General features: G+C 44.7%; 11 protein-coding genes across 11 annotated transcripts; all 11 read right to left on the reverse strand.

Moving 5' to 3' along the window:
* Positions 1-741: 741 nt before the first annotated feature.
* Positions 742-1,116, reverse strand: LOC140247051 (histone H2A, embryonic). Its single transcript, XM_072326343.1, has one exon. The coding sequence runs from the start codon at positions 1,114-1,116 to the stop codon at positions 742-744; it is 375 nt and encodes a 124-aa protein (XP_072182444.1).
* Positions 1,117-1,989: 873 nt separating this feature from the next.
* LOC140247052 (histone H3, embryonic) lies at positions 1,990-2,400 on the reverse strand. The gene has a single exon (XM_072326344.1). The coding sequence runs from the start codon at positions 2,398-2,400 to the stop codon at positions 1,990-1,992; it is 411 nt and encodes a 136-aa protein (XP_072182445.1).
* An 820-nt stretch (positions 2,401-3,220) lies between these two features.
* LOC140247053 (uncharacterized) lies at positions 3,221-6,923 on the reverse strand. The gene is made up of 3 exons (XM_072326345.1): positions 6,371-6,923; positions 5,447-5,499; positions 3,221-3,517 (listed from the first exon to the last, which is right to left on the reverse strand). Exons 1-3 carry the CDS (start codon positions 6,921-6,923, stop codon positions 3,221-3,223), a joined length of 903 nt encoding a protein of 300 aa, XP_072182446.1.
* A 928-nt stretch (positions 6,924-7,851) lies between these two features.
* On the reverse strand, positions 7,852-8,226 carry LOC140247056 (histone H2A, embryonic). Its single transcript, XM_072326349.1, has one exon. It carries the CDS (start codon positions 8,224-8,226, stop codon positions 7,852-7,854), a length of 375 nt encoding a protein of 124 aa, XP_072182450.1.
* An 876-nt stretch (positions 8,227-9,102) lies between these two features.
* On the reverse strand, positions 9,103-9,513 carry LOC140247054 (histone H3, embryonic). The gene has a single exon (XM_072326347.1). It carries the CDS (start codon positions 9,511-9,513, stop codon positions 9,103-9,105), a length of 411 nt encoding a protein of 136 aa, XP_072182448.1.
* An 820-nt stretch (positions 9,514-10,333) lies between these two features.
* LOC140247055 (histone H2B.2, embryonic) lies at positions 10,334-10,708 on the reverse strand. The gene has a single exon (XM_072326348.1). It carries the CDS (start codon positions 10,706-10,708, stop codon positions 10,334-10,336), a length of 375 nt encoding a protein of 124 aa, XP_072182449.1.
* A 1,632-nt stretch (positions 10,709-12,340) lies between these two features.
* LOC140247057 (histone H4) lies at positions 12,341-12,652 on the reverse strand. The gene has a single exon (XM_072326350.1). The coding sequence runs from the start codon at positions 12,650-12,652 to the stop codon at positions 12,341-12,343; it is 312 nt and encodes a 103-aa protein (XP_072182451.1).
* Positions 12,653-14,663: 2,011 nt separating this feature from the next.
* LOC140247058 (uncharacterized) lies at positions 14,664-18,407 on the reverse strand. The gene is made up of 3 exons (XM_072326351.1): positions 17,855-18,407; positions 16,930-16,982; positions 14,664-14,960 (listed from the first exon to the last, which is right to left on the reverse strand). Exons 1-3 carry the CDS (start codon positions 18,405-18,407, stop codon positions 14,664-14,666), a joined length of 903 nt encoding a protein of 300 aa, XP_072182452.1.
* A 935-nt stretch (positions 18,408-19,342) lies between these two features.
* Positions 19,343-19,717, reverse strand: LOC140247059 (histone H2A, embryonic). Its single transcript, XM_072326352.1, has one exon. The coding sequence runs from the start codon at positions 19,715-19,717 to the stop codon at positions 19,343-19,345; it is 375 nt and encodes a 124-aa protein (XP_072182453.1).
* Positions 19,718-20,589: 872 nt separating this feature from the next.
* On the reverse strand, positions 20,590-21,000 carry LOC140247060 (histone H3, embryonic). Its single transcript, XM_072326353.1, has one exon. It carries the CDS (start codon positions 20,998-21,000, stop codon positions 20,590-20,592), a length of 411 nt encoding a protein of 136 aa, XP_072182454.1.
* An 820-nt stretch (positions 21,001-21,820) lies between these two features.
* LOC140247062 (uncharacterized) lies at positions 21,821-25,552 on the reverse strand. Its single transcript, XM_072326354.1, has 3 exons — positions 25,000-25,552; positions 24,076-24,128; positions 21,821-22,117 (listed from the first exon to the last, which is right to left on the reverse strand). The coding sequence occupies exons 1-3, from the start codon at positions 25,550-25,552 to the stop codon at positions 21,821-21,823; spliced, it is 903 nt and encodes a 300-aa protein (XP_072182455.1).
* Positions 25,553-26,033: the final 481 nt, after the last annotated feature.

Consider the following 26,033-nt stretch of genomic DNA (forward strand, 5'->3'; position numbering starts at 1 on the left):
TTTACTTTTCTGCTCCATTTGTTTTATCCACGTGTTTCCCTAAGGCAGCTGTTTTATATTACAACATGCCGAAAACTGCAACAATTTTAGACAGCAAACGCACAAACACTAGAGCATTAATGCAATCAAACACACAAACTTCCTACATACATGTGGCTGTGCTGTTCTTATGTTGTCGATAAATTACTCTTTTATTTTAATACCTTCTTTTTAACCTCAGAACGGCCTCGCCTGACGATTTATCATCTGTGCATTTCATAAATTCATAAATTCTTCCGAAATTAACTTGGTACTTAACTCTTGCTTATTTTCATACTCTAGTCTATGCTTATTCTTTACTCCATATTCTCTCCTCATCTAATGGTATGTATTGCCACCTTATATATTTAGTCTTTATTCTATAGTCTTTATTCTTTAGTCTAGATATCCCTTATCTATTTTGTCTCCTTATATAATATCATGCATTTTCACCTTACATATATATCATTATATTTCTTCCTTTCTCTACATTTCCTATTTATGTGTGATTCAAGTAAGGATAATTAGAGAGAGAGAGAGAGAGAGAGAGAGAGAGAGAAAGGAAAAAAAAAATAAAAAGAAAAGAACAGAAAAAAAAAAAAACAGATATAGCGGAAATCTCAACACAACACAAAATAGCATGATGAATTGAATGTATTCTTTCTGGAAAATGTGGTGGCCCTGATAAGGGCCGTTTGGTTGAAAAGAGCCGCCGTGAAGTGTCTAACTGGACTTTGCAGTCTTCTTCGGCAGAAGCACAGCCTGGATGTTTGGCAGTACACCACCCTGAGCGATTGTCACGCCTCCCAGCAGCTTGTTCAGCTCTTCGTCGTTGCGAACGGCAAGTTGAAGATGTCGCGGGATGATCCTCGTCTTCTTGTTATCGCGTGCGGCGTTGCCGGCCAGCTCCAGAATCTCAGCGGTCAGGTACTCCAGAACAGCAGCTAGGTACACTGGTGCACCAGCGCCTACTCTCTGGGCGTAATTGCCTTTACGAAGGAAGCGATGAACTCGGCCGACGGGGAACTGCAGGCCGGCGCGTGATGATCGAGACTTGGCCTTGGTGCGAGCCTTGCCAGATTTTCCTCGTCCAGACATGGTTGGAGACGGAGAGACAAATGTGTTGACGTGATCTGAATGCTGATTCAACTGAGAGTGTGATCCCCGCCGATTGTTTCCGCACCCATTTATACCCCGCTCGGGGATCCAGCGGGTCAAGATCCTTTTGTTGACCGGTCGACCAATCAGCGTAGCCGGTGGCAGAAGTGGGCAGCTGCTACTGCTGCCAGTGCGGACACAAGCGCTGTTTGCTGCCCTCTTGCTGGCTAACTCGGCACAGTGTCTAGTAGTTCAATGCAGCTAGTTGTATCGCGGCGGCTGTCCATATATTATATTTCACAATAAAGCAATTGTGAATACACACTTTCAGTTGAATCAGCATTCGGATCACGTCAACACATTGGTAAAAAGACTCCGAATTAACGTCACAATCTTTCATTTTTTTTTCCTTTTCTTGACCATATAGTTTTACTTTTTCTTACCCCCCTCCCTTCACTCCTTCTGTCTCCCTATCTATCCCTCTCCCCCCTCTCTCTCTCTCTCTCTCTCTCCCTCTCTATCAAGCACCTTACAGACCCCTTCTCGTCTCAATTACATATGAATTGATTTGCTAGGTACATAATCGCCGTAGACTGCGTTTCATTTGAAGGGGGGGGGGGCAGATATCCCTACTTTACGTGCATTTCATTTATCTTTGTGGTTTTCTTGTTCTCATTTTTCATTTCCGTTCAACTACGTGTGCACTTTTAAATACATAAATATCTAACATCATCCAAGGCTCTACTTTTTAAAACTAAGAATAACAAACAGAATATTGTCCTGTATGAACCATGATATTCTTTCTTGATAATGTGGTGGCTCTGAAAAGAGCCGTTGTGTTGTGTGGTGCGACCACGGAGGACAGGCCTCTCTCTACGCCCTCTCTCCCCGGATGCGACGGGCCAGCTGAATGTCCTTGGGCATGATGGTAACCCGCTTGGCGTGGATGGCGCACAGGTTGGTGTCTTCGAACAGACCGACGAGATAAGCCTCGCTCGCTTCTTGGAGGGCCATGACAGCAGAACTTTGGAAGCGCAGCTCGGTCTTGAAATCCTGAGCAATCTCACGAACAAGTCGCTGGAAGGGGAGTTTGCGGATGAGAAGTTCGGTGCTCTTCTGGTAGCGGCGAATCTCACGAAGTGCGACTGTGCCGGGCCTATAGCGATGAGGTTTCTTCACTCCTCCGGTGGCGGGGGCACTCTTGCGAGCAGCCTTCGTAGCCAGTTGCTTGCGAGGAGCCTTGCCTCCAGTCGACTTGCGAGCCGTCTGCTTGGTGCGAGCCATGTTTTCTTCAGGTAACGAGTGGGGAGTTTTCTCGATGCGGAGTTGGGAAGAGAATGAAACCGCCGGACATCCAGCTCCCATTTTATATCGCGGACGATGGATCCCTAGACCCGGGACGGATCCAATCCGTGGCCTGTGATTGGTCAAGCAGTGATTTCCTTTGTCCGATCTGGGCGCACCAGCCCCGCAGCGGCGGCCCCCACCCGTCCCGTCCGCTATGGTTGGTCACGCCGCTCAACCTGTTCACGCCTTCCCGTAGATGGCGCCGTTGAGATACCAGCTCGCGAATTCAATGATTATTTCGGCGTATAATATACTGAAAACATCATTCCGAACGATTTTTTTCTGTATGCAGGCTGCTGTAACAGTGATATTATTACTATACGTGCATGATGGTATTTGGAATAGATTCATATAGCAACAGCTCGTTAAGAAGACGATTGTATAAAGCGGTGTGGTAATTTAATACACTCTTTTACCCGAAAGGGAAGAGCTGGCTGATTGGAAGTTAATCTATATTGTGCGGGTCTTAAACATTAATCTGTAATATGTTTGCCTAATTTTACCATGTTTCAATCAGGTGGTGCTGTCAATAAACTAATTAACGAATACATTAAGTGAACACGAGAAGCAAATATAAATAAGCATACAATGTGAAGTCACTATAAACAAGCGATGATTTGTATTAAAGTAAAGTACTAGCTTTTCGATTCGTTATAATTAGTATATGATTAGGATTTCATACAACAGTGGGATATTCTTTCTTGGTTATGTGGTGGCCCTGATAAGGGCCGTTTGAGATATAGGCGACTGTGGACATCTACTTGGATGTAGTGTACTTGGTGACAGCTTTGGTGCCCTCGCTGACGGCGTGCTTTGCCAGTTCTCCGGGGAGAAGGAGGCGCACTGCGGTCTGCACTTCACGGCTGCTGATGGTCGACTTCTTGTTGTACTGACCGAGACGTGCAGCTTCGGCGGCGATGCGTTCGAAAATGTCGTTGACGAAGCTGTTCATGATGGACATGGCGCGACTCGAAATTCCAGTATCTGGGTGGACTTGCTTCAGAACCTTGTAGATGTAGATGCCGTAGCTCTCCTTCCTCTTCCTACGCCTCTTCTTGTCGGCATTGGGCCGGGGAGCCTTGGCAGCTTTCTTGGAACCCTTCTTGGCAACTTGTCCGGATGGAGGAGCCATTGTGAGCGTTGACTAGAGACTAGGCGGATGCGAATTCGATGCAGCTTTGAAAGAGAAATGTTATGGTCAGCTGCCCCCTTTCCTCTTTTATACGCGTTCGGAGGATCCGCTCGCACAGTTCATGCAAATTAGATGAGGATTAGCAGAAGCATCGATTCAGGCGGGCGTGACGGCCCCGCCTGCCGGCCGGCCGGCCGCGGTGGTGGAATAACGGTTTCTGCCACCAGATGGCAGTAGACAGATTTTTGTCCAATTTTACCTTAATTTGTTCACGAATTGCGTGTAAAAATGAAAAACGTGAATAATATTCTCTGCAAATATTAAATCACCATTTACTTTTCTTTTCTTTTCTCTTTGTAATCAAACTAGATCTAGAAAATCTCCTGTAACTATATATATTCTGTTTCGTATCTCGCAAAAAAAGCTGCTAACTTCCCTTATTCCTTTTGATTGCGTGTTAAGCTTACACGTTATCTACCTTCGTCGCCGCTTGCTGACACGCTGAAGCTGAAATCTATTTGTAAATATTCATTTTGCGTTAGAAAAAAACAACAAACATACCTTCTTGCATTCATACTTTGCTGATACTCTTTTTTTTTTTACCTACTTGATTGATTGATTGATTGACTGCTTGTTTCCCACTGGCACAATACCAAAAGCCAATGTCAGACAGCAAGATATTGTCCAGACTTACCCACATTTTGTATTGAGGGTATTGAATCTGCGTAAAATTGGCTATATGCCAAATAGTGTATAGAATCTATCCTCTTTAGTGAGTTTAACTCAATATCAGGTGAAGCCAAACAATCTACTTGATTCATAATACAATGTAGTCAATAATTAGCAGGGTTTTTTTTTTTTGTTTTTTGTTGGTGGGTGTGTGTGTGTGTGTGTGTCTTTTTTATCTTCTATTTTTTTTTTTTTTTCTGAATGATACTGTCTTGGTAGTATCTCCAAATTCCCGTCCATGTCCAGGCGTGGGGCGGCATGTGCATTGTGAGCTTCACAACTCTTAATGAAATATCTATGAGCAAAGGCAACAACTTCACCAAAGAAATGTGTAATGTTGTTGCTTTATACAACCCGCCCACTATGGGAGCAACAACTTTACCAAAAAGGCAACAACTTTACACATAAAGCAACAACTTTACAATTGTATGACAACAACTTTACTTATGAAAATAACGTCTCTCTCTTTCTCTTTCTCTCTCTCTCTCTCTCTCTCTCTCTCTCACTCTCTCTATTTGCAACTGGGGGCTGTGATCAGCGAATGGATGCCATAATTATTCTATTACCTTCAATTACAACTGGTAAACTCTGTAAAGCGTATAATGAGGGCGTTTTAAGAGCATTGCCACGAAACAGAAATCTGAACTTAAAAGATGTACGAACAGTGTGGTTATATATATATATATATATATATATATATATATATATATATATATAGATTGCGCATTGATTCAAACGTGCTACTTATGATGACGTTCCGTAATAAGAAAAGGAAAGAGATGTGGAAACTTGTTTCATTAAGTGTATTCTTTCTTGATAATGTGGTGGCTCTGAAAAGAGCCGTTGTTTTGTGGTGCAGGAGGCCGTTAAATTCTAGCCGCCAAATCCGTAGAGTGTTCGTCCCTGCCTCTTCAGTGCGTAGACGACGTCCATGGCAGTAACCGTCTTGCGTTTGGCATGCTCGCAGTATGTCACTGCATCGCGGATCACGTTCTCAAGGAAGACTTTCAGGACTCCGCGGGTTTCTTCGTAGATGAGGCCCGAGATTCGCTTCACGCCGCCCCTTCTTGCCAGACGACGGATGGCTGGCTTGGTGATGCCCTGGATGTTATCTCGAAGAACTTTGCGGTGCCGCTTTGCTCCTCCCTTTCCTAGTCCTTTGCCTCCTTTACCGCGTCCAGACATGATGGCGTGAGTTGATTGTGGTTTAGCTGATGAGAGATCCAAAAGCCGAATGATGACGCTCCCAATGACCGAACAGGGTTAAGTAACCGCTTTGCGGACATGGAGGGCGACGCCCCATTCTCCTACTGTCCGCCGCGGCCAGCCCACGATCCGCCTGCACGAGATCCGGCTGGATCGAGTGCGCCACCTCACGGCCGTTCGTTACGTTGACCAGACCAGCACCGCGAGTCGGACGGGCACTGTGTCACATCACATACATTACTCTGTCGCACATTACCTAAAGAAATGAACAAATAAAATACACATATGATAATATTGACAGCATAAAGCTACATAGATATGGAGTGGCAGATATATACATATACATATACATATATACACACACTCACACTCACATAATTTCGAGCTTGAAACGATTTTTCAGAGTAAAACTTCTCTCCCAAACGAAAACCATCACCCTCCCCCCGCTCGCATTCTGTTTAGCCTATTTTCGCTAGCTCTCACACAATTGTTTGCTCTTGAGTAACACATAAAACTCCTCAATTGTGCCTTCATCTACCATTTCTCTCCTTTTCAACATAAATTCACCAATAGAGAATGATTTCTGTTTTTGTAAACTATTCCTTTCTATTTCCCCGTTTCGTGTATTTCCTTCTTTTTTTTTCTTTCTTTCTTTTCTCAGTGCATCTTTCCATCGACTAGTTGATACTGCAACAATTATTCTTTCTTGGGTTTGTGGTGGCTCTTAAAAGAGCCGTTTGATTTTTGGTGTGAGGTGCAAATAAACTTATTTGGCACCCTTCTTGGCAGCAGGCTTCTTTGGTTTTGCCGCCTTGGATTTGGTCGTCGTCTTCTTCGCCACTTTCTTCGGGGTTGCCTTCTTGGATGGCTTCTTTGCTGCGGTCTTCTTCTTGGGCGTCTTCGTTTTCTCCGACTTGGTTGCCGTCTTCTTCGCCGGCTTCTTCTTTGTCGCCTTCTTCTTCTTCTCCTTCTTTTCTGCTGCAGCTTTGGCCTTCTTGGCGACCGCCTTCTCTTTCTTTGCGGCTGCCTTTGCCTTTGCCTTCTCGCGGTCAGCCTTAACCTTTGCCTTCTGCTTCTCTTTTCGTGCCTTCTCCGCCGCCTCTGCCTTTGCTGCCTTGACGTTCAGCTTGAAAGAGCCAGATGCCCCGACACCTTTCGTCTGAACCAGTGTCTCGTTGGCAACCCCTTTCCGCAGAGCTCGCTTGATGAAGATGGTCTGTCGGTCCATATCGCCTACTTTGTAGTTGGCTGCGATGTACTTCTTAATGGCCTGAAGCGATGATCCATTCCGCTCCTTCAGTGCGCCGATAGCAGCATTGACCATCACCTGGGTCGGTGGATGCTCGGGCGCTTTCTTCTTGGTCGTCTTCTTTGCTGCTTCCGAAGCCGCCATCACGATAACAATCGATGCGATACGTAGTGAGTCAGAGAGTAGTGGAACAAAACTAATGACTCGCAACCTTCGCACTGTCGTTTTATCAGCTCATTGCGTACCTCGAAGGAATCACCGGACATCTCGGGCATGGCGTCGTGCAGACGCTCTGCCTAATGTGCTTCCACATCTGTTCTCTGTTTCATATTACTTGATTTACTTTTCTGCTCCATTTGTTTTATCCACGTGTTTCCCTAAGGCAGCTGTTTTATATTACAACATGCCGAAAACTGCAACAATTTTAGACAGCAAACGCACAAACACTAGAGCATTAATGCAATCAAACACACAAACTTCCTACATACATGTGGCTGTGCTGTTCTTATGTTGTCGATAAATTACTCTTTTATTTTAATACCTTCTTTTTAACCTCAGAACGGCCTCGCCTGACGATTTATCATCTGTGCATTTCATAAATTCATAAATTCTTCCGAAATTAACTTGGTACTTAACTCTTGCTTATTTTCATACTCTAGTCTATGCTTATTCTTTACTCCATATTCTCTCCTCATCTAATGGTATGTATTGCCACCTTATATATTTAGTCTTTATTCTATAGTCTTTATTCTTTAGTCTAGATATCCCTTATCTATTTTGTCTCCTTATATAATATCATGCATTTTCACCTTACATATATATCATTATATTTCTTCCTTTCTCTACATTTCCTATTTATGTGTGATTCAAGTAAGGATAATTAGAGAGAGAGAGAGAGAGAGAGAGAGAGAAAGGAAAAAAAAAATAAAAAGAAAAGAACAGAAAAAAAAAACAGATATAGCGGAAATCTCAACACAACACAAAATAGCATGATGAATTGAATGTATTCTTTCTGGAAAATGTGGTGGCCCTGATAAGGGCCGTTTGGTTGAAAAGAGCCGCCGTGAAGTGTCTAACTGGACTTTGCAGTCTTCTTCGGCAGAAGCACAGCCTGGATGTTTGGCAGTACACCACCCTGAGCGATTGTCACGCCTCCCAGCAGCTTGTTCAGCTCTTCGTCGTTGCGAACGGCAAGTTGAAGATGTCGCGGGATGATCCTCGTCTTCTTGTTATCGCGTGCGGCGTTGCCGGCCAGCTCCAGAATCTCAGCGGTCAGGTACTCCAGAACAGCAGCTAGGTACACTGGTGCACCAGCGCCTACTCTCTGGGCGTAATTGCCTTTACGAAGGAAGCGATGAACTCGGCCGACGGGGAACTGCAGGCCGGCGCGTGATGATCGAGACTTGGCCTTGGTGCGAGCCTTGCCAGATTTTCCTCGTCCAGACATGGTTGGAGACGGAGAGACAAATGTGTTGACGTGATCTGAATGCTGATTCAACTGAGAGTGTGATCCCCGCCGATTGTTTCCGCACCCATTTATACCCCGCTCGGGGATCCAGCGGGTCAAGATCCTTTTGTTGACCGGTCGACCAATCAGCGTAGCCGGTGGCAGAAGTGGGCAGCTGCTACTGCTGCCAGTGCGGACACAAGCGCTGTTTGCTGCCCTCTTGCTGGCTAACTCGGCACAGTGTCTAGTAGTTCAATGCAGCTAGTTGTATCGCGGCGGCTGTCCATATATTATATTTCACAATAAAGCAATTGTGAATACACACTTTCAGTTGAATCAGCATTCGGATCACGTCAACACATTGGTAAAAAGACTCCGAATTAACGTCACAATCTTTCATTTTTTTTTCCTTTTCTTGACCATATAGTTTTACTTTTTCTTACCCCCCTCCCTTCACTCCTTCTGTCTCCCTATCTATCCCTCTCCCCCCCCCCCCTCTCTCTCTCTCTCTCTCCCTCTCTATCAAGCACCTTACAGACCCCTTCTCGTCTCAATTACATATGAATTGATTTGCTAGGTACATAATCGCCGTAGACTGCGTTTCATTTGAAGGGGGGGGGGGGCAGATATCCCTACTTTACGTGCATTTCATTTATCTTTGTGGTTTTCTTGTTCTCATTTTTCATTTCCGTTCAACTACGTGTGCACTTTTAAATACATAAATATCTAACATCATCCAAGGCTCTACTTTTTAAAACTAAGAATAACAAACAGAATATTGTCCTGTATGAACCATGATATTCTTTCTTGATAATGTGGTGGCTCTGAAAAGAGCCGTTGTGTTGTGTGGTGCGACCACGGAGGACAGGCCTCTCTCTACGCCCTCTCTCCCCGGATGCGACGGGCCAGCTGAATGTCCTTGGGCATGATGGTAACCCGCTTGGCGTGGATGGCGCACAGGTTGGTGTCTTCGAACAGACCGACGAGATAAGCCTCGCTCGCTTCTTGGAGGGCCATGACAGCAGAACTTTGGAAGCGCAGCTCGGTCTTGAAATCCTGAGCAATCTCACGAACAAGTCGCTGGAAGGGGAGTTTGCGGATGAGAAGTTCGGTGCTCTTCTGGTAGCGGCGAATCTCACGAAGTGCGACTGTGCCGGGCCTATAGCGATGAGGTTTCTTCACTCCTCCGGTGGCGGGGGCACTCTTGCGAGCAGCCTTCGTAGCCAGTTGCTTGCGAGGAGCCTTGCCTCCAGTCGACTTGCGAGCCGTCTGCTTGGTGCGAGCCATGTTTTCTTCAGGTAACGAGTGGGGAGTTTTCTCGATGCGGAGTTGGGAAGAGAATGAAACCGCCGGACATCCAGCTCCCATTTTATATCGCGGACGATGGATCCCTAGACCCGGGACGGATCCAATCCGTGGCCTGTGATTGGTCAAGCAGTGATTTCCTTTGTCCGATCTGGGCGCACCAGCCCCGCAGCGGCGGCCCCCACCCGTCCCGTCCGCTATGGTTGGTCACGCCGCTCAACCTGTTCACGCCTTCCCGTAGATGGCGCCGTTGAGATACCAGCTCGCGAATTCAATGATTATTTCGGCGTATAATATACTGAAAACATCATTCCGAACGATTTTTTTCTGTATGCAGGCTGCTGTAACAGTGATATTATTACTATACGTGCATGATGGTATTTGGAATAGATTCATATAGCAACAGCTCGTTAAGAAGACGATTGTATAAAGCGGTGTGGTAATTTAATACACTCTTTTACCCGAAAGGGAAGAGCTGGCTGATTGGAAGTTAATCTATATTGTGCGGGTCTTAAACATTAATCTGTAATATGTTTGCCTAATTTTACCATGTTTCAATCAGGTGGTGCTGTCAATAAACTAATTAACGAATACATTAAGTGAACACGAGAAGCAAATATAAATAAGCATACAATGTGAAGTCACTATAAACAAGCGATGATTTGTATTAAAGTAAAGTACTAGCTTTTCGATTCGTTATAATTAGTATATGATTAGGATTTCATACAACAGTGGGATATTCTTTCTTGGTTATGTGGTGGCCCTGATAAGGGCCGTTTGAGATATAGGCGACTGTGGACATCTACTTGGATGTAGTGTACTTGGTGACAGCTTTGGTGCCCTCGCTGACGGCGTGCTTTGCCAGTTCTCCGGGGAGAAGGAGGCGCACTGCGGTCTGCACTTCACGGCTGCTGATGGTCGACTTCTTGTTGTACTGACCGAGACGTGCAGCTTCGGCGGCGATGCGTTCGAAAATGTCGTTGACGAAGCTGTTCATGATGGACATGGCGCGACTCGAAATTCCAGTATCTGGGTGGACTTGCTTCAGAACCTTGTAGATGTAGATGCCGTAGCTCTCCTTCCTCTTCCTACGCCTCTTCTTGTCGGCATTGGGCCGGGGAGCCTTGGCAGCTTTCTTGGAACCCTTCTTGGCAACTTGTCCGGATGGAGGAGCCATTGTGAGCGTTGACTAGAGACTAGGCGGATGCGAATTCGATGCAGCTTTGAAAGAGAAATGTTATGGTCAGCTGCCCCCTTTCCTCTTTTATACGCGTTCGGAGGATCCGCTCGCACAGTTCATGCAAATTAGATGAGGATTAGCAGAAGCATCGATTCAGGCGGGCGTGACGGCCCCGCCTGCCGGCCGGCCGGCCGCGGTGGTGGAATAACGGTTTCTGCCACCAGATGGCAGTAGACAGATTTTTGTCCAATTTTACCTTAATTTGTTCACGAATTGCGTGTAAAAATGAAAAACGTGAATAATATTCTCTGCAAATATTAAATCACCATTTACTTTTCTTTTCTTTTCTCTTTGTAATCAAACTAGATCTAGAAAATCTCCTGTAACTATATATATTCTGTTTCGTATCTCGCAAAAAAAGCTGCTAACTTCCCTTATTCCTTTTGATTGCGTGTTAAGCTTACACGTTATCTACCTTCGTCGCCGCTTGCTGACACGCTGAAGCTGAAATCTATTTGTAAATATTCATTTTGCGTTAGAAAAAAACAACAAACATACCTTCTTGCATTCATACTTTGCTGATACTCTTTTTTTTTTTCCTACTTGATTGATTGATTGATTGACTGCTTGTTTCCCACTGCACAATACCAAAAGCCAATGTCAGACAGCAAGATATTGTCCAGACTTACCCACATTTTGTATTGAGGGTATTGAATCTGCGTAAAATTGGCTATATGCCAAATAGTGTATAGAATCTATCCTCTTTAGTGAGTTTAACTCAATATCAGGTGAAGCCAAACAATCTACTTGATTCATAATACAATGTAGTCAATAATTAGCAGGGTTTTTTTTTTTTGTTGTTTTTTGTTGGTGGGTGTGTGTGTGTGTGTGTGTCTTTTTTATCTTCTATTTTTTTTTTTTTTCTGAATGATACTGTCTTGGTAGTATCTCCAAATTCCCGTCCATGTCCAGGCGTGGGGCGGCATGTGCATTGTGAGCTTCACAACTCTTAATGAAATATCTATGAGCAAAGGCAACAACTTCACCAAAGAAATGTGTAATGTTGTTGCTTTATACAACCCGCCCACTATGGGAGCAACAACTTTACCAAAAAGGCAACAACTTTACACATAAAGCAACAACTTTACAATTGTATGACAACAACTTTACAATTGTATGACAACAACTTTACTTATGAAAATAACGTCTCTCTCTTTCTCTTTCTCTCTCTCTCTCTCTCTCTCTCACTCTCTCTATTTGCAACTGGGGGCTGTGATCAGCGAATGGATGCCATAATTATTCTATTACCTTCAATTACAACTGGTAAACTCTGTAAAGCGTATAATGAGGGCGTTTTAAGAGCATTGCCACGAAACAGAAATCTGAACTTAAAAGATGTACGAACAGTGTGGTTATATATATATATATATATATATATATATATATATATATATATATATATATATATATATAGATTGCGCATTGATTCAAACGTGCTACTTATGATGACGTTCCGTAATAAGAAAAGGAAAGAGATGTGGAAACTTGTTTCATTAAGTGTATTCTTTCTTGATAATGTGGTGGCTCTGAAAAGAGCCGTTGTTTTGTGGTGCAGGAGGCCGTTAAATTCTAGCCGCCAAATCCGTAGAGTGTTCGTCCCTGCCTCTTCAGTGCGTAGACGACGTCCATGGCAGTAACCGTCTTGCGTTTGGCATGCTCGCAGTATGTCACTGCATCGCGGATCACGTTCTCAAGGAAGACTTTCAGGACTCCGCGGGTTTCTTCGTAGATGAGGCCCGAGATTCGCTTCACGCCGCCCCTTCTTGCCAGACGACGGATGGCTGGCTTGGTGATGCCCTGGATGTTATCTCGAAGAACTTTGCGGTGCCGCTTTGCTCCTCCCTTTCCTAGTCCTTTGCCTCCTTTACCGCGTCCAGACATGATGGCGTGAGTTGATTGTGGTTTAGCTGATGAGAGATCCAAAAGCCGAATGATGACGCTCCCAATGACCGAACAGGGTTAAGTAACCGCTTTGCGGACATGGAGGGCGACGCCCCATTCTCCTACTGTCCGCCGCGGCCAGCCCACGATCCGCCTGCACGAGATCCGGCTGGATCGAGTGCGCCACCTCACGGCCGTTCGTTACGTTGACCAGACCAGCACCGCGAGTCGGACGGGCACTGTGTCACATCACATACATTACTCTGTCGCACATTACCTAAAGAAATGAACAAATAAAATACACATATGATAATATTGACAGCATAAAGCTACATAGATATGGAGTGGCAGATATATACATATACATATACATATATACACACACTCACACTCACATAATTTCGAGCTTGAAACGATTTTTCAGAGTAAAACTTCTCTCCCAAACGAAAACCATCACCCTCCCCCCGCTCGCATTCTGTTTAGCCTATTTTCGCTAGCTCTCACACAATTGTTTGCTCTTGAGTAACACATAAAACTCCTCAATTGTGCCTTCATCTACCATTTCTCTCCTTTTCAACATAAATTCACCAATAGAGAATGATTTCTGTTTTTGTAAACTATTCCTTTCTATTTCCCCGTTTCGTGTATTTCCTTCTTTTTTTTTCTTTCTTTCTTTTCTCAGTGCATCTTTCCATCGACTAGTTGATACTGCAACAATTATTCTTTCTTGGGTTTGTGGTGGCTCTTAAAAGAGCCGTTTGATTTTTGGTGTGAGGTGCAAATAAACTTATTTGGCACCCTTCTTGGCAGCAGGCTTCTTTGGTTTTGCCGCCTTGGATTTGGTCGTCGTCTTCTTCGCCACTTTCTTCGGGGTTGCCTTCTTGGATGGCTTCTTTGCTGCGGTCTTCTTCTTGGGCGTCTTCGTTTTCTCCGACTTGGTTGCCGTCTTCTTCGCCGGCTTCTTCTTTGTCGCCTTCTTCTTCTTCTCCTTCTTTTCTGCTGCAGCTTTGGCCTTCTTGGCGACCGCCTTCTCTTTCTTTGCGGCTGTGCGACTGTGCCGGGCCTATAGCGATGAGGTTTCTTCACTCCTCCGGTGGCGGGGGCACTCTTGCGAGCAGCCTTCGTAGCCAGTTGCTTGCGAGGAGCCTTGCCTCCAGTCGACTTGCGAGCCGTCTGCTTGGTGCGAGCCATGTTTTCTTCAGGTAACGAGTGGGGAGTTTTCTCGATGCGGAGTTGGGAAGAGAATGAAACCGCCGGACATCCAGCTCCCATTTTATATCGCGGACGATGGATCCCTAGACCCGGGACGGATCCAATCCGTGGCCTGTGATTGGTCAAGCAGTGATTTCCTTTGTCCGATCTGGGCGCACCAGCCCCGCAGCGGCGGCCCCCACCCGTCCCGTCCGCTATGGTTGGTCACGCCGCTCAACCTGTTCACGCCTTCCCGTAGATGGCGCCGTTGAGATACCAGCTCGCGAATTCAATGATTATTTCGGCGTATAATATACTGAAAACATCATTCCGAACGATTTTTTTCTGTATGCAGGCTGCTGTAACAGTGATATTATTACTATACGTGCATGATGGTATTTGGAATAGATTCATATAGCAACAGCTCGTTAAGAAGACGATTGTATAAAGCGGTGTGGTAATTTAATACACTCTTTTACCCGAAAGGGAAGAGCTGGCTGATTGGAAGTTAATCTATATTGTGCGGGTCTTAAACATTAATCTGTAATATGTTTGCCTAATTTTACCATGTTTCAATCAGGTGGTGCTGTCAATAAACTAATTAACGAATACATTAAGTGAACACGAGAAGCAAATATAAATAAGCATACAATGTGAAGTCACTATAAACAAGCGATGATTTGTATTAAAGTAAAGTACTAGCTTTTCGATTCGTTATAATTAGTATATGATTAGGATTTCATACAACAGTGGGATATTCTTTCTTGGTTATGTGGTGGCCCTGATAAGGGCCGTTTGAGATATAGGCGACTGTGGACATCTACTTGGATGTAGTGTACTTGGTGACAGCTTTGGTGCCCTCGCTGACGGCGTGCTTTGCCAGTTCTCCGGGGAGAAGGAGGCGCACTGCGGTCTGCACTTCACGGCTGCTGATGGTCGACTTCTTGTTGTACTGACCGAGACGTGCAGCTTCGGCGGCGATGCGTTCGAAAATGTCGTTGACGAAGCTGTTCATGATGGACATGGCGCGACTCGAAATTCCAGTATCTGGGTGGACTTGCTTCAGAACCTTGTAGATGTAGATGCCGTAGCTCTCCTTCCTCTTCCTACGCCTCTTCTTGTCGGCATTGGGCCGGGGAGCCTTGGCAGCTTTCTTGGAACCCTTCTTGGCAACTTGTCCGGATGGAGGAGCCATTGTGAGCGTTGACTAGAGACTAGGCGGATGCGAATTCGATGCAGCTTTGAAAGAGAAATGTTATGGTCAGCTGCCCCCTTTCCTCTTTTATACGCGTTCGGAGGATCCGCTCGCACAGTTCATGCAAATTAGATGAGGATTAGCAGAAGCATCGATTCAGGCGGGCGTGACGGCCCCGCCTGCCGGCCGGCCGGCCGCGGTGGTGGAATAACGGTTTCTGCCACCAGATGGCAGTAGACAGATTTTTGTCCAATTTTACCTTAATTTGTTCACGAATTGCGTGTAAAAATGAAAAACGTGAATAATATTCTCTGCAAATATTAAATCACCATTTACTTTTCTTTTCTTTTCTCTTTGTAATCAAACTAGATCTAGAAAATCTCCTGTAACTATATATATTCTGTTTCGTATCTCGCAAAAAAAGCTGCTAACTTCCCTTATTCCTTTTGATTGCGTGTTAAGCTTACACGTTATCTACCTTCGTCGCCGCTTGCTGACACGCTGAAGCTGAAATCTATTTGTAAATATTCATTTTGCGTTAGAAAAAAACAACAAACATACCTTCTTGCATTCATACTTTGCTGATACTCTTTTTTTTTTTACCTACTTGATTGATTGATTGATTGACTGCTTGTTTCCCACTGCACAATACCAAAAGCCAATGTCAGACAGCAAGATATTGTCCAGACTTACCCACATTTTGTATTGAGGGTATTGAATCTGCGTAAAATTGGCTATATGCCAAATAGTGTATAGAATCTATCCTCTTTAGTGAGTTTAACTCAATATCAGGTGAAGCCAAACAATCTACTTGATTCATAATACAATGTAGTCAATAATTAGCAGGGTTTTTTTTTTTGTTTGTTTTTTGTTGGTGGGTGTGTGTGTGTGTGTGTGTCTTTTTTATCTTCTATTTTTTTTTTTTTCTGAATGATACTGTCTTGGTAGTATCTCCAAATTCCCGTCCATGTCCAGGCGTGGGGCGGCATGTGCATTGTGAGCTTCACAACTCTTAATGAAATATCTATGAGCAAAGGCAACAACTTCACCAAAGAAATGTGTAATGTTGTTGCTTTATACAACCCGCCCACTATGGGAGCAACAACTTTACCAAAAAGGCAACAACTTTACACATAAAGCAACAACTTTACAATTGTATGACAACAACTTTACAATTGTATGACAACAACTTTACTTATGAAAATAACGTCTCTCTCTTTCTCTTTCTCTCTCTCTCTCTCTCTCTCTCTCTCTCACTCTCTCTATTTGCAACTGGGGGCTGTGATCAGCGAATGGATGCCATAATTATTCTATTACCTTCAATTACAACTGGTAAACTCTGTAAAGCGTATAATGAGGGCGTTTTAAGAGCATTGCCACGAAACAGAAATCTGAACTTAAAAGATGTACGAACAGTGTGGTTATATATATATATATATATATATATATATATATATATATATATATATATATATATATATATATAGATTGCGCATTGATTCAAACGTGCTACTTATGATGACGTTCCGTAATAAGAAAAGGAAAGAGATGTGGAAACTTGTTTCATTAAGTGTATTCTTTCTTGATAATGTGGTGGCTCTGAAAAGAGCCGTTGTTTTGTGGTGCAGGAGGCCGTTAAATTCTAGCCGCCAAATCCGTAGAGTGTTCGTCCCTGCCTCTTCAGTGCGTAGACGACGTCCATGGCAGTAACCGTCTTGCGTTTGGCATGCTCGCAGTATGTCACTGCATCGCGGATCACGTTCTCAAGGAAGACTTTCAGGACTCCGCGGGTTTCTTCGTAGATGAGGCCCGAGATTCGCTTCACGCCGCCCCTTCTTGCCAGACGACGGATGGCTGGCTTGGTGATGCCCTGGATGTTATCTCGAAGAACTTTGCGGTGCCGCTTTGCTCCTCCCTTTCCTAGTCCTTTGCCTCCTTTACCGCGTCCAGACATGATGGCGTGAGTTGATTGTGGTTTAGCTGATGAGAGATCCAAAAGCCGAATGATGACGCTCCCAATGACCGAACAGGGTTAAGTAACCGCTTTGCGGACATGGAGGGCGACGCCCCATTCTCCTACTGTCCGCCGCGGCCAGCCCACGATCCGCCTGCACGAGATCCGGCTGGATCGAGTGCGCCACCTCACGGCCGTTCGTTACGTTGACCAGACCAGCACCGCGAGTCGGACGGGCACTGTGTCACATCACATACATTACTCTGTCGCACATTACCTAAAGAAATGAACAAATAAAATACACATATGATAATATTGACAGCATAAAGCTACATAGATATGGAGTGGCAGATATATACATATACATATACATATATACACACACTCACACTCACATAATTTCGAGCTTGAAACGATTTTTCAGAGTAAAACTTCTCTCCCAAACGAAAACCATCACCCTCCCCCCGCTCGCATTCTGTTTAGCCTATTTTCGCTAGCTCTCACACAATTGTTTGCTCTTGAGTAACACATAAAACTCCTCAATTGTGCCTTCATCTACCATTTCTCTCCTTTTCAACATAAATTCACCAATAGAGAATGATTTCTGTTTTTGTAAACTATTCCTTTCTATTTCCCCGTTTCGTGTATTTCCTTCTTTTTTTTTTCTTTCTTTCTTTTCTCAGTGCATCGTTCCATCGACTAGTTGATACTGCAACAATTATTCTTTCTTGGGTTTGTGGTGGCTCTTAAAAGAGCCGTTTGATTTTTGGTGTGAGGTGCAAATAAACTTATTTGGCACCCTTCTTGGCAGCAGGCTTCTTTGGTTTTGCCGCCTTGGATTTGGTCGTCGTCTTCTTCGCCACTTTCTTCGGGGTTGCCTTCTTGGATGGCTTCTTTGCTGCGGTCTTCTTCTTGGGCGTCTTCGTTTTCTCCGACTTGGTTGCCGTCTTCTTCGCCGGCTTCTTCTTTGTCGCCTTCTTCTTCTTCTCCTTCTTTTCTGCTGCAGCTTTGGCCTTCTTGGCGACCGCCTTCTCTTTCTTTGCGGCTGCCTTTGCCTTTGCCTTCTCGCGGTCAGCCTTAACCTTTGCCTTCTGCTTCTCTTTTCGTGCCTTCTCCGCCGCCTCTGCCTTTGCTGCCTTGACGTTCAGCTTGAAAGAGCCAGATGCCCCGACACCTTTCGTCTGAACCAGTGTCTCGTTGGCAACCCCTTTCCGCAGAGCTCGCTTGATGAAGATGGTCTGTCGGTCCATATCGCCTACTTTGTAGTTGGCTGCGATGTACTTCTTAATGGCCTGAAGCGATGATCCATTCCGCTCCTTCAGTGCGCCGATAGCAGCATTGACCATCACCTGGGTCGGTGGATGCTCGGGCGCTTTCTTCTTGGTCGTCTTCTTTGCTGCTTCCGAAGCCGCCATCACGATAACAATCGATGCGATACGTAGTGAGTCAGAGAGTAGTGGAACAAAACTAATGACTCGCAACCTTCGCACTGTCGTTTTATCAGCTCATTGCGTACCTCGAAGGAATCACCGGACATCTCGGGCATGGCGTCGTGCAGACGCTCTGCCTAATGTGCTTCCACATCTGTTCTCTGTTTCATATTACTTGATTTACTTTTCTGCTCCATTTGTTTTATCCACGTGTTTCCCTAAGGCAGCTGTTTTATATTACAACATGCCGAAAACTGCAACAATTTTAGACAGCAAACGCACAAACACTAGAGCATTAATGCAATCAAACACACAAACTTCCTACATACATGTGGCTGTGCTGTTCTTATGTTGTCGATAAATTACTCTTTTATTTTAATACCTTCTTTTTAACCTCAGAACGGCCTCGCCTGACGATTTATCATCTGTGCATTTCATAAATTCATAAATTCTTCCGAAATTAACTTGGTACTTAACTCTTGCTTATTTTCATACTCTAGTCTATGCTTATTCTTTACTCCATATTCTCTCCTCATCTAATGGTATGTATTGCCACCTTATATATTTAGTCTTTATTCTATAGTCTTTATTCTTTAGTCTAGATATCCCTTATCTATTTTGTCTCCTTATATAATATCATGCATTTTCACCTTACATATATATCATTATATTTCTTCCTTTCTCTACATTTCCTATTTATGTGTGATTCAAGTAAGGATAATTAGAGAGAGAGAGAGAGAGAGAGAGAGAGAGAGAAAGGAAAAAAAAATAAAAAGAAAAGAACAGAAAAAAAAAAAAAACAGATATAGCGGAAATCTCAACACAACACAAAATAGCATGATGAATTGAATGTATTCTTTCTGGAAAATGTGGTGGCCCTGATAAGGGCCGTTTGGTTGAAAAGAGCCGCCGTGAAGTGTCTAACTGGACTTTGCAGTCTTCTTCGGCAGAAGCACAGCCTGGATGTTTGGCAGTACACCACCCTGAGCGATTGTCACGCCTCCCAGCAGCTTGTTCAGCTCTTCGTCGTTGCGAACGGCAAGTTGAAGATGTCGCGGGATGATCCTCGTCTTCTTGTTATCGCGTGCGGCGTTGCCGGCCAGCTCCAGAATCTCAGCGGTCAGGTACTCCAGAACAGCAGCTAGGTACACTGGTGCACCAGCGCCTACTCTCTGGGCGTAATTGCCTTTACGAAGGAAGCGATGAACTCGGCCGACGGGGAACTGCAGGCCGGCGCGTGATGATCGAGACTTGGCCTTGGTGCGAGCCTTGCCAGATTTTCCTCGTCCAGACATGGTTGGAGACGGAGAGACAAATGTGTTGACGTGATCTGAATGCTGATTCAACTGAGAGTGTGATCCCCGCCGATTGTTTCCGCACCCATTTATACCCCGCTCGGGGATCCAGCGGGTCAAGATCCTTTTGTTGACCGGTCGACCAATCAGCGTAGCCGGTGGCAGAAGTGGGCAGCTGCTACTGCTGCCAGTGCGGACACAAGCGCTGTTTGCTGCCCTCTTGCTGGCTAACTCGGCACAGTGTCTAGTAGTTCAATGCAGCTAGTTGTATCGCGGCGGCTGTCCATATATTATATTTCACAATAAAGCAATTGTGAATACACACTTTCAGTTGAATCAGCATTCGGATCACGTCAACACATTGGTAAAAAGACTCCGAATTAACGTCACAATCTTTCATTTTTTTTTCCTTTTCTTGACCATATAGTTTTACTTTTTCTTACCCCCCTCCCTTCACTCCTTCTGTCTCCCTATCTATCCCTCTCCCCCCTCTCTCTCTCTCTCTCTCTCTCCCTCTCTATCAAGCACCTTACAGACCCCTTCTCGTCTCAATTACATATGAATTGATTTGCTAGGTACATAATCGCCGTAGACTGCGTTTCATTTGAAGGGGGGGGGGCAGATATCCCTACTTTACGTGCATTTCATTTATCTTTGTGGTTTTCTTGTTCTCATTTTTCATTTCCGTTCAACTACGTGTGCACTTTTAAATACATAAATATCTAACATCATCCAAGGCTCTACTTTTTAAAACTAAGAATAACAAACAGAATATTGTCCTGTATGAACCATGATATTCTTTCTTGATAATGTGGTGGCTCTGAAAAGAGCCGTTGTGTTGTGTGGTGCGACCACGGAGGACAGGCCTCTCTCTACGCCCTCTCTCCCCGGATGCGACGGGCCAGCTGAATGTCCTTGGGCATGATGGTAACCCGCTTGGCGTGGATGGCGCACAGGTTGGTGTCTTCGAACAGACCGACGAGATAAGCCTCGCTCGCTTCTTGGAGGGCCATGACAGCAGAACTTTGGAAGCGCAGCTCGGTCTTGAAATCCTGAGCAATCTCACGAACAAGTCGCTGGAAGGGGAGTTTGCGGATGAGAAGTTCGGTGCTCTTCTGGTAGCGGCGAATCTCACGAAGTGCGACTGTGCCGGGCCTATAGCGATGAGGTTTCTTCACTCCTCCGGTGGCGGGGGCACTCTTGCGAGCAGCCTTCGTAGCCAGTTGCTTGCGAGGAGCCTTGCCTCCAGTCGACTTGCGAGCCGTCTGCTTGGTGCGAGCCATGTTTTCTTCAGGTAACGAGTGGGGAGTTTTCTCGATGCGGAGTTGGGAAGAGAATGAAACCGCCGGACATCCAGCTCCCATTTTATATCGCGGACGATGGATCCCTAGACCCGGGACGGATCCAATCCGTGGCCTGTGATTGGTCAAGCAGTGATTTCCTTTGTCCGATCTGGGCGCACCAGCCCCGCAGCGGCGGCCCCCACCCGTCCCGTCCGCTATGGTTGGTCACGCCGCTCAACCTGTTCACGCCTTCCCGTAGATGGCGCCGTTGAGATACCAGCTCGCGAATTCAATGATTATTTCGGCGTATAATATACTGAAAACATCATTCCGAACGATTTTTTTCTGTATGCAGGCTGCTGTAACAGTGATATTATTACTATACGTGCATGATGGTATTTGGAATAGATTCATATAGCAACAGCTCGTTAAGAAGACGATTGTATAAAGCGGTGTGGTAATTTAATACACTCTTTTACCCGAAAGGGAAGAGCTGGCTGATTGGAAGTTAATCTATATTGTGCGGGTCTTAAACATTAATCTGTAATATGTTTGCCTAATTTTACCATGTTTCAATCAGGTGGTGCTGTCAATAAACTAATTAACGAATACATTAAGTGAACACGAGAAGCAAATATAAATAAGCATACAATGTGAAGTCACTATAAACAAGCGATGATTTGTATTAAAGTAAAGTACTAGCTTTTCGATTCGTTATAATTAGTATATGATTAGGATTTCATACAACAGTGGGATATTCTTTCTTGGTTATGTGGTGGCCCTGATAAGGGCCGTTTGAGATATAGGCGACTGTGGACATCTACTTGGATGTAGTGTACTTGGTGACAGCTTTGGTGCCCTCGCTGACGGCGTGCTTTGCCAGTTCTCCGGGGAGAAGGAGGCGCACTGCGGTCTGCACTTCACGGCTGCTGATGGTCGACTTCTTGTTGTACTGACCGAGACGTGCAGCTTCGGCGGCGATGCGTTCGAAAATGTCGTTGACGAAGCTGTTCATGATGGACATGGCGCGACTCGAAATTCCAGTATCTGGGTGGACTTGCTTCAGAACCTTGTAGATGTAGATGCCGTAGCTCTCCTTCCTCTTCCTACGCCTCTTCTTGTCGGCATTGGGCCGGGGAGCCTTGGCAGCTTTCTTGGAACCCTTCTTGGCAACTTGTCCGGATGGAGGAGCCATTGTGAGCGTTGACTAGAGACTAGGCGGATGCGAATTCGATGCAGCTTTGAAAGAGAAATGTTATGGTCAGCTGCCCCCTTTCCTCTTTTATACGCGTTCGGAGGATCCGCTCGCACAGTTCATGCAAATTAGATGAGGATTAGCAGAAGCATCGATTCAGGCGGGCGTGACGGCCCCGCCTGCCGGCCGGCCGGCCGCGGTGGTGGAATAACGGTTTCTGCCACCAGATGGCAGTAGACAGATTTTTGTCCAATTTTACCTTAATTTGTTCACGAATTGCGTGTAAAAATGAAAAACGTGAATAATATTCTCTGCAAATATTAAATCACCATTTACTTTTCTTTTCTTTTCTCTTTGTAATCAAACTAGATCTAGAAAATCTCCTGTAACTATATATATTCTGTTTCGTATCTCGCAAAAAAAGCTGCTAACTTCCCTTATTCCTTTTGATTGCGTGTTAAGCTTACACGTTATCTACCTTCGTCGCCGCTTGCTGACACGCTGAAGCTGAAATCTATTTGTAAATATTCATTTTGCGTTAGAAAAAAACAACAAACATACCTTCTTGCATTCATACTTTGCTGATACTCTTTTTTTTTTTCCTACTTGATTGATTGATTGATTGACTGCTTGTTTCCCACTGCACAATACCAAAAGCCAATGTCAGACAGCAAGATATTGTCCAGACTTACCCACATTTTGTATTGAGGGTATTGAATCTGCGTAAAATTGGCTATATGCCAAATAGTGTATAGAATCTATCCTCTTTAGTGAGTTTAACTCAATATCAGGTGAAGCCAAACAATCTACTTGATTCATAATACAATGTAGTCAATAATTAGCAGGGTTTTTTTTTTTTTTTTGTTTTTTGTTGGTGGGTGTGTGTGTGTGTGTGTGTCTTTTTTATCTTCTATTTTTTTTTTTTTTCTGAATGATACTGTCTTGGTAGTATCTCCAAATTCCCGTCCATGTCCAGGCGTGGGGCGGCATGTGCATTGTGAGCTTCACAACTCTTAATGAAATATCTATGAGCAAAGGCAACAACTTCACCAAAGAAATGTGTAATGTTGTTGCTTTATACAACCCGCCCACTATGGGAGCAACAACTTTACCAAAAAGGCAACAACTTTACACATAAAGCAACAACTTTACAATTGTATGACAACAACTTTACAATTGTATGACAACAACTTTACTTATGAAAATAACGTCTCTCTCTTTCTCTTTCTCTCTCTCTCTCTCTCTCTCTCTCTCTCACTCTCTCTATTTGCAACTGGGGGCTGTGATCAGCGAATGGATGCCATAATTATTCTATTACCTTCAATTACAACTGGTAAACTCTGTAAAGCGTATAATGAGGGCGTTTTAAGAGCATTGCCACGAAACAGAAATCTGAACTTAAAAGATGTACGAACAGTGTGGTTATATATATATATATATATATATATATATATATATATATATATATATATATAGATTGCGCATTGATTCAAACGTGCTACTTATGATGACGTTCCGTAATAAGAAAAGGAAAGAGATGTGGAAACTTGTTTCATTAAGTGTATTCTTTCTTGATAATGTGGTGGCTCTGAAAAGAGCCGTTGTTTTGTGGTGCAGGAGGCCGTTAAATTCTAGCCGCTAAATCCGTAGAGTGTTCGTCCCTGCCTCTTCAGTGCGTAGACGACGTCCATGGCAGTAACCGTCTTGCGTTTGGCATGCTCGCAGTATGTCACTGCATCGCGGATCACGTTCTCAAGGAAGACTTTCAGGACTCCGCGGGTTTCTTCGTAGATGAGGCCCGAGATTCGCTTCACGCCGCCCCTTCTTGCCAGACGACGGATGGCTGGCTTGGTGATGCCCTGGATGTTATCTCGAAGAACTTTGCGGTGCCGCTTTGCTCCTCCCTTTCCTAGTCCTTTGCCTCCTTTACCGCGTCCAGACATGATGGCGTGAGTTGATTGTGGTTTAGCTGATGAGAGATCCAAAAGCCGAATGATGACGCTCCCAATGACCGAACAGGGTTAAGTAACCGCTTTGCGGACATGGAGGGCGACGCCCCATTCTCCTACTGTCCGCCGCGGCCAGCCCACGATCCGCCTGCACGAGATCCGGCTGGATCGAGTGCGCCACCTCACGGCCGTTCGTTACGTTGACCAGACCAGCACCGCGAGTCGGACGGGCACTGTGTCACATCACATACATTACTCTGTCGCACATTACCTAAAGAAATGAACAAATAAAATACACATATGATAATATTGACAGCATAAAGCTACATAGATATGGAGTGGCAGATATATACATATACATATACATATATACACACACTCACACTCACATAATTTCGAGCTTGAAACGATTTTTCAGAGTAAAACTTCTCTCCCAAACGAAAACCATCACCCTCCCCCCGCTCGCATTCTGTTTAGCCTATTTTCGCTAGCTCTCACACAATTGTTTGCTCTTGAGTAACACATAAAACTCCTCAATTGTGCCTTCATCTACCATTTCTCTCCTTTTCAACATAAATTCACCAATAGAGAATGATTTCTGTTTTTGTAAACTATTCCTTTCTATTTCCCCGTTTCGTGTATTTCCTTCTTTTTTTTTCTTTCTTTCTTTTCTCAGTGCATCTTTCCATCGACTAGTTGATACTGCAACAATTATTCTTTCTTGGGTTTGTGGTGGCTCTTAAAAGAGCCGTTTGATTTTTGGTGTGAGGTGCAAATAAACTTATTTGGCACCCTTCTTGGCAGCAGGCTTCTTTGGTTTTGCCGCCTTGGATTTGGTCGTCGTCTTCTTCGCCACTTTCTTCGGGGTTGCCTTCTTGGATGGCTTCTTTGCTGCGGTCTTCTTCTTGGGCGTCTTCGTTTTCTCCGACTTGGTTGCCGTCTTCTTCGCCGGCTTCTTCTTTGTCGCCTTCTTCTTCTTCTCCTTCTTTTCTGCTGCAGCTTTGGCCTTCTTGGCGACCGCCTTCTCTTTCTTTGCGGCTGCCTTTGCCTTTGCCTTCTCGCGGTCAGCCTTAACCTTTGCCTTCTGCTTCTCTTTTCGTGCCTTCTCCGCCGCCTCTGCCTTTGCTGCCTTGACGTTCAGCTTGAAAGAGCCAGATGCCCCGACACCTTTCGTCTGAACCAGTGTCTCGTTGGCAACCCCTTTCCGCAGAGCTCGCTTGATGAAGATGGTCTGTCGGTCCATATCGCCTACTTTGTAGTTGGCTGCGATGTACTTCTTAATGGCCTGAAGCGATGATCCATTCCGCTCCTTCAGTGCGCCGATAGCAGCATTGACCATCACCTGGGTCGGTGGATGCTCGGGCGCTTTCTTCTTGGTCGTCTTCTTTGCTGCTTCCGAAGCCGCCATCACGATAACAATCGATGCGATACGTAGTGAGTCAGAGAGTAGTGGAACAAAACTAATGACTCGCAACCTTCGCACTGTCGTTTTATCAGCTCATTGCGTACCTCGAAGGAATCACCGGACATCTCGGGCATGGCGTCGTGCAGACGCTCTGCCTAATGTGCTTCCACATCTGTTCTCTGTTTCATATTACTTGATTTACTTTTCTGCTCCATTTGTTTTATCCACGTGTTTCCCTAAGGCAGCTGTTTTATATTACAACATGCCGAAAACTGCAACAATTTTAGACAGCAAACGCACAAACACTAGAGCATTAATGCAATCAAACACACAAACTTCCTACATACATGTGGCTGTGCTGTTCTTATGTTGTCGATAAATTACTCTTTTATTTTAATACCTTCTTTTTAACCTCAGAACGGCCTCGCCTGACGATTTATCATCTGTGCATTTCATAAATTCATAAATTCTTCCGAAATTAACT

The sequence above is a fragment of the Diadema setosum genome, chromosome 3, assembly GCF_964275005.1.
Source record: "Diadema setosum chromosome 3, eeDiaSeto1, whole genome shotgun sequence".
NCBI classification, from domain to species: Eukaryota; Metazoa; Echinodermata; class Echinoidea; order Diadematoida; family Diadematidae; genus Diadema; species Diadema setosum.

What these genes read in the sequence shown, in the direction of transcription:
- LOC140247051 (XM_072326343.1), bottom strand. Translation starts at nt 1,116, where the DNA reads ATGTCTGGACGAGGAAAATCTGGCAAGGCTCGCACCAAGGCCAAGTCT.
- LOC140247052 (XM_072326344.1), bottom strand. Translation starts at nt 2,400, where the DNA reads ATGGCTCGCACCAAGCAGACGGCTCGCAAGTCGACTGGAGGCAAGGCT.
- LOC140247053 (XM_072326345.1), bottom strand. Translation starts at nt 6,923, where the DNA reads ATGGCGGCTTCGGAAGCAGCAAAGAAGACGACCAAGAAGAAAGCGCCC. An exon ending in GAAGGCAACCCCGAAGAAAG is followed by an intron (nt 5,500 to 6,370) that starts TGGCGAAGAAGA and finishes TCATGTCTGGAC; the next exon opens with GCGGTAAAGGAGGCAAAGGA. An exon ending in GAGCAAAGCGGCACCGCAAA is followed by an intron (nt 3,518 to 5,446) that starts GTTCTTCGAGAT and finishes AATGCCGACAAG; the next exon opens with AAGAGGCGTAGGAAGAGGAA.
- LOC140247056 (XM_072326349.1), bottom strand. Translation starts at nt 8,226, where the DNA reads ATGTCTGGACGAGGAAAATCTGGCAAGGCTCGCACCAAGGCCAAGTCT.
- LOC140247054 (XM_072326347.1), bottom strand. Translation starts at nt 9,513, where the DNA reads ATGGCTCGCACCAAGCAGACGGCTCGCAAGTCGACTGGAGGCAAGGCT.
- LOC140247055 (XM_072326348.1), bottom strand. Translation starts at nt 10,708, where the DNA reads ATGGCTCCTCCATCCGGACAAGTTGCCAAGAAGGGTTCCAAGAAAGCT.
- LOC140247057 (XM_072326350.1), bottom strand. Translation starts at nt 12,652, where the DNA reads ATGTCTGGACGCGGTAAAGGAGGCAAAGGACTAGGAAAGGGAGGAGCA.
- LOC140247058 (XM_072326351.1), bottom strand. Translation starts at nt 18,407, where the DNA reads ATGGCGGCTTCGGAAGCAGCAAAGAAGACGACCAAGAAGAAAGCGCCC. An exon ending in GAAGGCAACCCCGAAGAAAG is followed by an intron (nt 16,983 to 17,854) that starts TGGCGAAGAAGA and finishes TCATGTCTGGAC; the next exon opens with GCGGTAAAGGAGGCAAAGGA. An exon ending in GAGCAAAGCGGCACCGCAAA is followed by an intron (nt 14,961 to 16,929) that starts GTTCTTCGAGAT and finishes AATGCCGACAAG; the next exon opens with AAGAGGCGTAGGAAGAGGAA.
- LOC140247059 (XM_072326352.1), bottom strand. Translation starts at nt 19,717, where the DNA reads ATGTCTGGACGAGGAAAATCTGGCAAGGCTCGCACCAAGGCCAAGTCT.
- LOC140247060 (XM_072326353.1), bottom strand. Translation starts at nt 21,000, where the DNA reads ATGGCTCGCACCAAGCAGACGGCTCGCAAGTCGACTGGAGGCAAGGCT.
- LOC140247062 (XM_072326354.1), bottom strand. Translation starts at nt 25,552, where the DNA reads ATGGCGGCTTCGGAAGCAGCAAAGAAGACGACCAAGAAGAAAGCGCCC. An exon ending in GAAGGCAACCCCGAAGAAAG is followed by an intron (nt 24,129 to 24,999) that starts TGGCGAAGAAGA and finishes TCATGTCTGGAC; the next exon opens with GCGGTAAAGGAGGCAAAGGA. An exon ending in GAGCAAAGCGGCACCGCAAA is followed by an intron (nt 22,118 to 24,075) that starts GTTCTTCGAGAT and finishes AATGCCGACAAG; the next exon opens with AAGAGGCGTAGGAAGAGGAA.